The sequence below is a fragment of the Amblyomma maculatum genome, chromosome 4, assembly GCF_055883805.1.
Source record: "Amblyomma maculatum isolate TAMU_Amacu chromosome 4, ASM5588380v1, whole genome shotgun sequence".
Taxonomy (NCBI): domain Eukaryota; kingdom Metazoa; phylum Arthropoda; class Arachnida; order Ixodida; family Ixodidae; genus Amblyomma; species Amblyomma maculatum.
The window spans coordinates 189,850,307-189,863,232 of record NC_139347.1 but is presented as its reverse complement, the minus strand read 5'-3'; the positions used below and the strand labels follow the sequence as shown (position 1 = coordinate 189,863,232).

Sequence of the window (12,926 nt, the reverse complement as noted above, 5' to 3'; positions counted from 1 at the left end):
TTTTCACATCAGAGGAGGGTGCGTTTAGAAACTCCAATTGCACGCTTGGGATTTACGCTGTCGGTCCCGCTTCTACTCTCCTTCGGTGCGAGTGCGAAAGGATTTGCGTTGCCTCAAATTTGTCAGTACTTACATAACTCAGTTCAGTTCAGGCGTTCAGTCGTGTCCGACTCTTCGTGACCCTATGGACCATGTCACGCCACGCTTTGCGGTCTCTCACTATCTTCTTAACATCACATAGCTTCATCTGCAATGCCTCGAAGATGCCATCTAACCATCGTGTTCGCTGCCTACCCCTTCTTCGGCGACCCTCAACCTTTCCCAACATCAAATCTTTCTCCAGCGACTCCTCTCTTCTCATCAGATGACCAAAGTAGCTGAGCTTTAACTTTAGAATTTGACCCTTCAATGAGCAGTCAGGGTTTATGGTCGACAATATCGACTGATTTGATCTTCTGGCAGTCCAAGGAACTCTCAAGAGTTCCTTGGAGAGAGAGTCAACTTACATAACTACATCACAGCTACGGACAGATTCCCTTGCTAATTGTATTCCACATTTACAAACTTCCAAATTTTTGCTTCGTATTTTTTCTTTCAATCAATTTTGTGATCTTAAATCTTATGTTTTTGTTTAGTTGATAATTGCTTTATTGCACTAGTTCAGTTCGTGTAGGACATTTGGCAGTCCACACTGAACCTTGGTCAATCCCCCTTCGTGGGTATGTGCCATATATCAAGGCAGAAGAAGAAGAAGACCGTGGTTCAGGTTAGGGCAGCTACAAATACCTCCCGTATTAACGTCTAAGTTGCTTCTGCTGTCTAGACGCAGGCTCAGTAGAGTAGACTTAGTGACGAGCGACTGCTATGACTGCAGTGATGTGTTCGGCCATGGTCATTTTCAGCGCTGGTTCTTCAATCTCGTTATATTCTCCGCGTGCGCAATGCAGTGCCACACCCTCGCCTTCTGGTGACGTCGACCACTGGTGCAAGCAGCCACAGGGCGAAATGAAGGTGCCTTCGGCCTCCTGGAGGAACTCGGCAATCCCTCTAGAGGCGGACGGTCGCTTCAGTCGATGCAGCGTCTACAAACACCCAGGTCACCCTAACGACACGCTGATTGTTGACTGCGATGATTGGGACTACGACCCGGAGTACAGCAAGAGGACCATCGTAAGTCAGTGCGACTTGGTCTGCCACAGACGCTGGTTGCGCGCCATGGCGGAGAGCCTCTACATAGCCGGCTCGCTGATTGCGATGACTGCCGTCGGGCAGATGGCGGACCGAGTCGGCCGGATGCCCGTGCTCCTCACAGCGATGGCGGTGCTGCAGCTGGCCACGATGGGCGGATGTTTCGCAGCATCATACCACATGTACGTCCTTTCAAGGTTTCTCAACTCTGGCTGCGTGGCAACTGTCGCCGTCCTGGCCTGCACACTATTCTTTGAGGCATCAACGCACGAGAACAGGAACAGGGACCTGTGTGCAGCCATGTGCGCAGGCTTGCTGATTGCCGAGGTATGGCTTGCTGTGGCACGGCTGCTCAAAGGGCTGAACTGGATAGTTCTCCAGATCTTCATGCTGTCCCCGACTGTCCTCACGTTGTACGCGGTGTCCGCAGTGCATGAGTCAGCCCGCTGGTGCATTGCAGTAAACGACATGGCCAGAGCCGAAATGCTCATGATCGCTGCCGCCAAAGAAAATCACTTTCCCGTTTCAAACACTGACTGCATGCTGGAAAGGCTCAAGGCAGAGGTTCAGAGGACCGAAATGCGCATGCTGCTCACAGCAGGAGACGTAACTAGAGCAAAGGCAGTACAGCACAGCGCGTTCGTGATGATCGGCTTATCGTTCTCTGCTTCGTTCTCACAATACTCATTGATGGCCGTCGAGGACAGGGTAATATTAGGAACAACTGCTTGGTTCCAGTGGGCCTCAAGCGGAACCAACCTCGCAAGTTTCGCGCTGCTCTACGCTACGTTCAGAAAACTCTCACCGCAACATCTACTAGCCGCAGCAGTAGGAACGCTCGGTGGCGTTTCCTGCGTGATAAGCCTTAGTTTCGCATTGGGATGCGCTTACGTAACGACATTGTTCTTCATTTTAGCCAAACCGCTTACATTCGCGGTCAAAGTCCTCATATTCGCCAACGTCTTGGAAATGGTGCCGACGCGTGTGCGTTGCGGGGCGAGTTGCTGGCTCTTCGGTTTGGGCCGCTTGGGAGGGGTGTGTGCCATAGTGCTGTCCGTGCGGCAAGACATTGGTCGTGGCGATGTGCTTTTCGCCCTCGCTGGGACCACGCTCTTTATGTTGCTCCATGCCCAGCTCTTTTCACAGCAGCCGTCGAAGAAGCCAACTCTGGCCAGCCCTTTATCTGCTGCGGGTTCCATTCAGAGTGTGGACTTCATGAAGCAGACGCTGAACTGGCGGAATGTGAAGAAGGCACGAACCAGCAAGCCTCGTGGCAGTGGTCAGTCATCGAGGTACCAAAGCATCGAGCCGAGACCTATGGACAGCAGACTCAATTAGAGTGTTATGATTTGTGACGCAAATGGGCTTTCAGTCTCATCACTGTAACTTATGCTATCTAAGCACAACGTTATGTGAATGTAATTAATTCGATCTGTCGAATGTTTACACAGTTTCTATGCCGTCATGTGGCACTTGTATCAAGGGCAAACATTGGATATTGGATGCAATGCATCTTTTTTTGTGTTGCTTTTAAGTTGGCTTCCAATATGGTTTGCTTTTGGGGTTTAAAGGGGTCATGCAATGCCTAAAACGGGGTAAAGCAAATCGGTCAAGAGATAGGTACTCCCTCACAGGTCAATTCACCGCAAGAATTTTTTAACTAGCTTCATTAACAGCAGAGATATCGGCTATTAAAAATGGCGCTCCTCCTCGCTCCCCCAACTCAACGCTCAGAGAAACCAGAAAAATAAACGAAGAAAACAGCTTGGGAACTCCGCCCCGCTAGCCCCGCCCACGAAGCGTCGTCGGGTGACGCTCGGTTCTCAGACTTCCGGTCGTCGCACCTGTTTTCCCCGAGCTTCGCCCATACATTCACGGTCTCTGCCTTTCCCGTCCCGTCTGCGTTTGCATGGCTTTCAACCTTGTCTGCTGTCTTCCTCGGCCACCGGTTTCTTCAGTTTCTTGACCTCTCTGAATTGTGTGCGACAGCAGCCCGAACGACTCGGGTCGTTCGCAAGCGCATGCCTGCAGGTGGGAAGCTGTCCACACATACCGGCGGCCGCCGCGGAGGGAGCACTTTCCTTCATATCCCTGTCCCATTCCGCGCAAATTAGCATGCACTCCTGCCGAGCACGGCTTTCTACAAGACCGCTTTCTTCTCTCGCGCTGCCTGGGTCAGTCTCTTTGGTACCGTCTTCTGCGGTTTGACCAACGGCGGCCGGTGACCCCTCGCGGAGTTGACGCGATAGCTGCGATAGCATCGACTCTGCATGGATGCTAGCAGACGATCGAGCGTGCGAGTTGCCCGCGTGCAAACATATGTCGTCGTCGCTTTTAGACCGGAGCTGCTTTCATTATGGTCGGCGAGAGGCATCTCTTGTGCATAACGAATGGAATGTATACGCGTACGTATCACCGACGAGAGCACGGACTGATGATCGCTACAGAGTTTGGATATCGGATGACAGGTGAGCACGAATTATTCGTCCGCGAATCTTAAAATTGAGATTAACAAAAAGGATAGTGTAGTGTAGTGTTTTTTTTTTTTGACGTCCTTTCGCAAATTGTTTAGGAAGTGCCAATGCGTAGCGTGCACGCGTGTTTATCTCATGTGTACGCATCGTCCGAGCTAGAATCGACGGCGCAAAGCAGCAAGCAGCTCGGCACATTCAGTTCGGCAGCGCAGGTTGTCACCGCTTTCCGAAGCTACACGCAAGAATCGTGCACAGGAGCACGCGAGCGACTACACTTGAGACGCAGCGAAGCGGACGATTCTAAAACGCCGTCCGCCGTAGCTGCGATGCAAAAGAAACAAGGCCTAGCGATGAGCAGGGAGCAGCGCACAACCGGAGTACCGTCGGCCGCAGCGCCCGTGCCTGGCGGCATCGGGTGCTGCACTTACGCAGTGCGAATTTGTGTACTTTTGCGATCAAGATGAGGGTAGACCTTTTTTTCTTTTTTTTTTGACGCACACAACACGCCGCACAAATGGTCAATGCGGCAAAGACGAGACGGGACACGGGACTATACAGTACGCTGCTGCGCCGTCGGTCGGTACATGAAGGTTGATGCTGCCTATTAATTCGGTACGGTGTTAAATCGGTCCAGCTGGTGCTCGTTTCGCACTCCTGCAGCGACGCGCACTTTCAGTCGGACGTCACCACCTTTTCGGTTAACATCGCGAACCAAAGCGCCAAGCTTGGGTTCTCGCATGCATTGCACATGTCTATGCAGCACTCGAGCAGACGACTTTCGCAGCTACCGGAAGTGTGTCCGTGACGTAGTGGCCGTCGCGGCTGCAGCAAATGGCAGCCTGACGTGGCCTGTTACTCTGTGACTTCTGACGTAGGTAATCACGGCAGAATAGTCCCGAATCTCGCCACCACGCGGAAATGGCGCAGCCCGCGAATTTCAAAAAACGCTGTTTTTAAAAATTAATAATAATTCGCTGGACTTTTTCCGAGGAGTTTTACTTTGCAAGATTGCTCGGAAGCATTTATTATACACATTAAAAACGTTTGTCAGTGAGCTTTCTAGCCGTTTCATGCCCCCTTTAACGTCCCACAGTGACTCAGGCTATGAGGGACGCCGTAGTGGAGGACTCCAGAAATTTCGACGACCTGGGGTTCTTTAACGTTCACTGACATCACACAGCCCACGGGCGCCTAGCTTTTCGCCTCCACCGATAAGCAGCCACCGAGACCTGCATTCGATTCCGCGTCCTTGGGCGCAGTAGTCGACCGCCCTAAACCCTGCACCACCCCGGCAGGCTTCCAATATGTGCATGAGCTATAAACATTATTAGTGGAGGAGGTTCGGAGCCTACTAAAATAGCCTAACGTTTATGTGTACGCTTCGGGTGTCTAACGAGAAGGTAGGCAAATACAGCACTTTTCTTTCCTCGAATCAAACTACGGTCTTCTAGTTTAGTTTTATTTATAGGATTTAACGTCCCAAAACGACTCAGGCTATGAGACGCCGTAATGGAGGGCTCCAAAAATTGCGACCCCCCGTATTCACAAACCAACCTTTACCTTCCCTTTCGAGGTTCTCACCTTTGCGGCTCCTTATCGCGTTTCGGAAACCAGCCTTCCCTTTAAACTACACCTTTAGCCGGCCTTTCGGCCTCGGAAAGGGAGCGTTCGCTAAGGTAGCGTCTGACCTACCTTCAGCAGCTCCTTTATACCATGGTACCGCTTCGGTGATCGGTGGAACGAAGCTGCATTTACAAATATAATTTATGACGGGGTTTCAGGAGTACCGGAGTGCCATCCGACGAAGCGTCAACAGCGCTGTCAAACACCCCACGATGGCAGCACCTCCTCAACCGCCGTAAACACCGCCGTGGTAGCCCCTCCTCCCGTAAACCGTGCGCGAACGACACGGCGTATCGCTAGCGCCGATGTCCGAAATAAAGCGTGCACAAATTTGTTGGCGTCTGGAATACTGAGCCGAATATCAAGAATGAAGCACTCGTGAGGATCGTTGACCAGCAGCAAATTGCTGGTATGAGCGATAGCTGCGATACAAGCAAGTTTCTGCTCAAGCCAGCTGCCGCCGGTGCATTGCGGTTCATTCGATCTGCTTGTACTAGCTCTGCGATTAATGCGTCGCCAGACATAATCCTATCATTCTTTTACTATGGCAGAACAGGTTAAAAATAAGGCAGTTTCATAAGTAGACGATTTACGATAGCGATGATCAGTTTCAAAGCGCCGACCACAACGCGGCTTCGAAGCGAAACAATTTAGGCCTAGCGAAGACTAAGGACGGTCACGCACGGCGCCGTCGTGCGCCGCGCTCTCGGTAAGTGTAACGTAGCTCAGCCTTCTCGCTGCATCCCGTGCTGAAAGCGTTGCAAACTCGTGTACTTTCATGATAGAGCTAAGGCAGCACATTTTTTGACGTTGCGTTCAACAACAAGCCGTTCAAATGATACTGCAGGCAGAACGGGGCTTCAGTATGCAGTCGCTGCGCTGTCGGCTGTAACCGAAGATGTCGGGCGGTAGAGTAGACACCGCCTGTTTTACTCATCGATCTTTAAACGTGATGAAGTTGGAAAATGAATAACATTATGAAGCAGACCCACTCGTACGCTTCGCGCACTCGGGCGCCGACGATCGAGTAGCCTCCGTTAACAGACGCTTCGCAGTTAACGACGCAAACCGAGGTCGCCAAGCTCGGTTTGCGATAACCGCGGAACCACGGTTTGGTCCGCCGTAGCACGATTGGCTAGATGGAGCATTAGATTACAAGAGTATGACGTAACAGTCGTATACAAATCAGGACGGAAGCATCAGGATGCTGACTGTCGCGCTCGCCCATCGCCATATGTCCAGAAGAAACGGCCGATGATTTTCCCTTTCTGGGGGCTATTAGTACAACCCAAATAGCGCAGCTGCAGAGAACGGACCCAGAGTTAGCGTCACTCGTCGACTATCTGCAGGGCGTCGACGCCCGTATCCCCCGTGTTTTTCATCGTGGGCTTCAAACGTTCTCTCTGCTTGGTAACGTGCTCTACAAGCGAAATTTCGCCAACAGTGAAGAGACGTTTCTCCTTGTTGTGTCCTTCGAGTTGCGCCGAGATATATTGAGTGCCTGTCATGATGAACCCACCGCCGGCCACTTGGGGGTGAGCCGTACACTTGCACGAATTCGTCAAAAGTATTATTGGCCCAAGTTACTCCCATCGGTGCGGGCTTATGTACGCTCATGTCGTGACTGCCAACGTCGCAAGTCTCCGCCATTGAAACCCGCTGGATTTCTTCAGCCTATTGCTCCGCCGAAGACCCCTTTCCATCAAGTGGGCATGGATCTTCTCGGTCCTTTTCCGAAGTCCTCGTCTGGCAACCGTTGGGTAGTCGTCGCAACAGACTACCTAACACGGTACGCAGAGACCGCGTCCCTTGTTAAAGGTACTGCAGCCGAAGTTGCTCAATTTTTCGTTCATAACATTGTCCTACGTCATGGCTCTCCCGCCGTGGTAATCACTGACCGTGGAACAGCTTTTACGGCTCGCCTAATCCGGATGGCCATGACTCTGACTCACACTAGCCATCGACGTGCGACGGCGTATCACCCTCAGACCAACGGGCTGGTGGAGCGCCTCAATCGCACCCTCACCGACATGATTTCTATGTATGTGGACGCAGAACATCACACCTGGGATGCGATTTTGCCCTATATAACTTTCGCGTACAATACCGCCACTCAAGAGACGACGCGACTGACCCCGTTCCAACTTGTCTTCGGTCGCCAAGTGAGCACGCCGTTGGATGCCATGATGCCAGTTAGTCCTTCTTGCGGCTCTGACGCCGAACTTGACGCCGACATCTTTGTTCAGCGTGCTGAGGAAGCGCGGCAACTAGCACGCCTCAGAATCCACCGACAACAGGCGAATGACACTGCTCGGTATAACCTCAGCCGAAGAATCGTCACTTACGAACCGGGCGACCTCGTATGGGTTTGGACACCTGTTCGTCATCGCGGCTTATCTGAAAAATTACTGCGCCGATACTTCGGCCCTTACGAGATTGTTCGCCGTATCAGTGAAGTCACCTACGCCGCGGTTCCCGTAGCTTCAGCTCCATCCCGAAGGCCACAGCGTCCTGAAGTCGTGCACGTGGTTCGGCTGAAGCCCTATCATGACTGAACTTTTTGTCAACGCCGCTGGGTCCTTGTGACACTTTAGTGCACCCTTTCGCTGACTTCTTCCTAGTAGCACCTCGTCGCATCGAGTCGATGTTACAGAGGAGGGGTGCAGTGATAAAAACTATAGTCGACGACGAAGCGGAGACAATCAGTGGCTAGTTGACGTAGACGATGAAGTGGTTGCTAGTTGGCGTAGACGACGAAGTTGGTTGCCTGGAACCGCGCTCAGACCGCTGCTCGGGCCGCTCTCGGACTTCGGCAGTCTTCTAGGCTCAGGGCGCTGCCTGAACGTTTGGCTCAATACCCGTTACAATATGTTAGTAAAACCACCATCGTTGAAATTATTTTTATGGTGAGCGATTAGCGCCAATACTACATACCTATATTAATAACTAATCTATTGACTAAAGTCTACCCGTTCCTAGTCCTCTGAGAGCTGCTGAACACGTTTTTCAGGATAGTGAAAGCTGCACACTCTCTTTCATGGCCATTGATGTGATGCGGCGAATTGAAACAAGCGTCGCTTGCGGACCTTTTACCTGTGAAGAATAAAAGTGAAAAAAAAAAATATTACAGCTGCATTGGTACATTCGCTTTGCTTTTGGCTGGTTTGCTACACTCGGAGCAGTGTGACTGATTTTGCACTCGAGGGTATTACAATTATGGAGCAAAGTGAGCGAAAAAGTGAGCGACGCGACCAGGCAGCGTACTGAATGCGATAATGGTTCGCTCCATCGCCTACTGGGGAAGATACATGCACGCGACAGCGCGAACGGAGCGAAACGGCGACGACGCTGTAACGACGCTCAGTGCAGACTGTTGCTGGCATAGTCACCTAATACACCGCGAAACTATTGGCAAATGCAACAACAGTCATGACGATTGCAACAATTGAAGTTATTTCGCGACAACATGGGGCAAAGTAAAAGGGATTTACAACAAGCCGTATCACATTTGTGTTAACTTGCACTATACGAGTAGTCACGTGACCTCTTGTTTTTTGGTTGCGATTAGACGTTTTTTGAATCCTTGGCCATTCACCCTTGTTCGTACAAAGCGAAAAAATTGCGCGGTGATGCACAATCTAAATGAAACACTGCAAACGAAAGAAGACGTGCGAAATGAGCGGCAATGACGTACGCTTCGCGCTTCGTGCTATTGGTTGATCGCGCATACACTTTTGGGCGAATGAGCGAAATTTGCTATTTCGTCAGATCCGGTGAGCGACGAGAATGGGGCTGCTAACAGTATAAAGGGAGCTAAATTATGGGAGACAGCATGGACGCTAGGGCATACATTACTCGTCGACCCTGATAAACCTACGCGCATTGGTGACAGGGATACGTGCCCTGACCTTACCTTTACCAGAAATATCCTCGATGCGAGATGGGAAAATCTAAATACAAACATAGGAAGCGACCACTATGTACTATGTACCACTTTCCAAGCCACGCATTGCAAAATGCGTCGCCAGGAAGTGAAGCACACGAACTGGGACGCCTTTAGATATGTCCGCTCGCAAAGGCCAGCGGAAGCTATAGTAGATTTAAGAGAAATGGGGGATGAGCGTCTGTTGCAAAACGCCGCAATAGTACTAACACTAATAATAATAATAATAATAATAATAATAATAATAATAATAATAATAATAATAATAATAATAATAATAATAATAATAATAATAATAATAATAATAATAATAATAATAATAATAAAAGGTTCAGAGGAAGGGAAAGGCGCAGTATCTGTCGCACTTGCTTTGTGGACACCTGAACCGCGCCGTAAGCGAAGGCAGGAAGATAGGAGTGAAAGGGGAAAGAGAGAAAGAGCAACCGTAGTGAAGGGCTACGGAGTAATTTCGACCACCTGGGGACCTTTAACATGCGCTGACATCGCCCAGCACACGGACGCCCCTTCGTTTCGCCTCCATCGAAACGCAGCCGCCGTGGTCGATTTCGAACCCGGGAACTCCGGCACAGTAGTCGGGCGTCTTACCGCTGCACCACCCCGGCGGGGCCAAGACACAGCAAACACTTCAAAAACTGAAACTGGAGGACAGCAGTCCCAGCCCGGATGCTAAGCTAGTGCACATGATGGAAACGCAAAGGAGTATTCATGCTCGATGACGTAAAAATAAGCACAACCAACGTTTAAAAATTCGGCTAACCTGGCTTGAAAAGGAAATCGAGGCTTACTCGCGGGAATATAGCCGAGAACAGTGGCATCAGACTTGCGACCGCCTTAATAGGCAACTGGGCAACAAGAACACATTGTTTCTACTTAGACATTTACTCGATCCTCCTAGAACTAAGGCCGAATCTCACAAGAACCTAAATAGAATCTCGCAATATTTCCAAGGCACCGACGAAATGTTCATCACCACATTAAAAGATCCGTACGTTAACACCTCCCAGGATATACCCACGCCAGATGGGTACTCAGAATTGGATAATCCTCAGATTAATATCGTCTTAACCGTAGCAGAGATCAGAGCTGTTCTTAACCAAATTCACGCCACCTCGGCACCGGGGGAAGATTGCATCATCAATAAGCTCTTACGGACCTCTTCAACAAGTACTGTATAGAGGGCAGCGTCCGTGAGGAATGGAAGCGCATGTTAAAATTATTTTCATACACTCTTAATCTGGTTCCACATACATTCCACTTATTAAGCGGAACTTTTTTGAAAGTTCCACTTCTAACTGGAACCTATGTGGAACGAGATTAAGAGTGTACCTAAATCGGGCAAAAGATTTGAGATGGGGTACCTCCGCCTAATCCTGGCCTCGGCGGCCGCTTTTCGATGGAGGCGAAAAGCAAGGCGCCCGAGTGCTGTGCGATGTCAGTGCACGTTAAAAAACCCAGGTGGTCGAAATTTCCGGCGTCCTCCACTACGGCGTCTCTTATAGCGTCAGTTGCTTTGGGACGTTAAACCTCACAAGTCAAATCAAATCAATGTCGCTAACGTCATGTCTCGGGAAGGTAATAGAGAGATCATTGGCGCAGAGTCGGGAAGGTAATGGAACACGTTGTCTTTAACAGGCTCCTTATGCACACCCATGCGGAAAGCACGTTTCCCCCTTCATGATTGGGTTTCGAAAAGTGCTTTCGATTCAGGACATCATGTGGCAAATTTAACTTGACATTCTAGGTCCAAATCTCGTAAGAACCACGCGAACCATCCTGAGACTCGCTGTTAGTAAGGCCCTCGAGAATGTGGCACACGCTTCCATCGTCACTGACCTCTCACAGATGAACTTAGGCAAACGGACATACGACTACATCGCTATCTTTCTGAATGCGCGTACGGCTACGCTCCATTTCGTTGACAAAACTAGCGGCAAAATTACACTAGGGACGAGAGGAACACCGCAAGGTGCCGTGTTTTCACTTTTTCTCTTCAACATCGCTATTAACGACCTCGAGCTTCTGTTACATTATGTCCCACACAGACATCATTCCATATACGCCGACGACATCACGATATGGACCAATTCTGGCTCCGATGGAGAAATTGCAGAGTTATTACAACGAGCTATCGACACGGTAGTCTTACGTGCAGGAAAATGGCCTTACGTGTTCACCGGCTAAACAGAACTCATAAGGAACAAACAAGCTTCACAGACAAAACCAGATTCTCGAGAACATATCCAGTTGCACATTGACAACCATCAGATATCCCCGGTAGCCACGATCAGAGTTCTCGGAATGTTGATTCAGAATAATACGCGTAACACAGAATCTATACGCCGGCTCGCCAGATAGGTGGGCTGGTGAGGCGCATTGCCACACGTCGCAGGGGTATGAGAGAAGCCGACCTGTGCAGGATCATTCAAGCCTTTATGATAGGCAGAATTATGTATGCTTGCTCGTACTTTTATGTGCGTCGTAGGGACGAAGATAAATTTAATACAATATTTCGAACAGCATATAAAGCAGCCATTGGCTTGTCTGTATACGCCAACTCATATCGACTAGTGCAGTTGGGAATTTTTAACACGCTGCCCATAAGACAGCACAAGTGACCCACTTGTCACGCAGCGTTGCGGGCCCGTAATTATCGACAAGCTCCACATACACCCCCCGAAGAGGTGTGCGCAACATCCCATTTATGGGCTGACATTACTAGTAGACTAGTTATTAAACAAATAGCCAAAAACATGTTACCAGGCAGACATGATGCCCGCAGGACGAGAAGAGCACAGACCCTTGAGAAACAGTACGAGGACGATCTACAAGCAGTGCACGTGGATGCGGCTCAACACATCAAAAACGGAGCATGCGTGTCATGTGTGGCCACTTCAAAGTCAACCTTTATTGACGCCATAACATTTCACGTTAGCTCCATATGCGAGGCAGAGGAAGTAGCTATTGCACTGGCTCTCAGGATCCTTGCACCAAAATTATTCTAAGCGACTCAAAGAGCGCCGTTCAAAATTTCGCCAAAAATTCTGTAAGCGCGCTCGCGACGCGAATTCTGCGCAGCCGATCTCTCCGTGACGATATCAATCTCGTATGGGTTCCGGCACCCGCGGGTAACTCCGGAAACGAAGGGGTCGACCATCTAGCCCGAGGCTTAACCAACCGGAAAACGGGAGATCTATCGGGAACGGACGCATCTGTCGAGTGCGCCGCGCACATACGCGGAGATAACAAACTTTTATCGCGAGCTAAGATGCACGTATCCCGCCCCTCAAAACCACGACACTCAGACGCCTACAAACAAAGGCGATTCTTAGCCCCTACCGATTATCGTTAATTACGAATGGAGAATACAACCCTGCATGCCGGCACTGCGGTGGCGGGACGCGGGCCACTCAAGACCACATACTATGGGAATGCGCCAGCAATCCCCCTCTAAATACACTCTTGCCAGGACCCGCAGCAGAGGAATGGGACAAGCTGTTGACCAGCCCAAGAAAAACTGCGCAACTGGCCCTCTCACGCGAGCTCAAGAGGTCGCCCCCGACTGGAGGCCACCCTGGACTCGCGCCAGCCCGAATTAATTCCTTTCATTTTGTGGCAATAAATGTTGTTACCACCAGCAGGCGATGCACGCAATTTGTTCGCGCAAACACTTCGCGCGA

The 12,926-nt window shown here is 50.3% G+C and overlaps 1 protein-coding gene across 1 annotated transcript; it reads left to right on the top strand.

The window, feature by feature from the left end:
* Positions 1-1,005: 1,005 nt before the first annotated feature.
* LOC146193869 (solute carrier family 22 member 7-like) lies at positions 1,006-2,526 on the top strand. Its single transcript, XM_084600644.1, has 2 exons — positions 1,006-1,794; positions 2,323-2,526. Exons 1-2 carry the CDS (start codon positions 1,006-1,008, stop codon positions 2,524-2,526), a joined length of 993 nt encoding a protein of 330 aa, XP_084456770.1.
* The last annotated feature ends 10,400 nt before the right edge of the window (positions 2,527-12,926 follow it).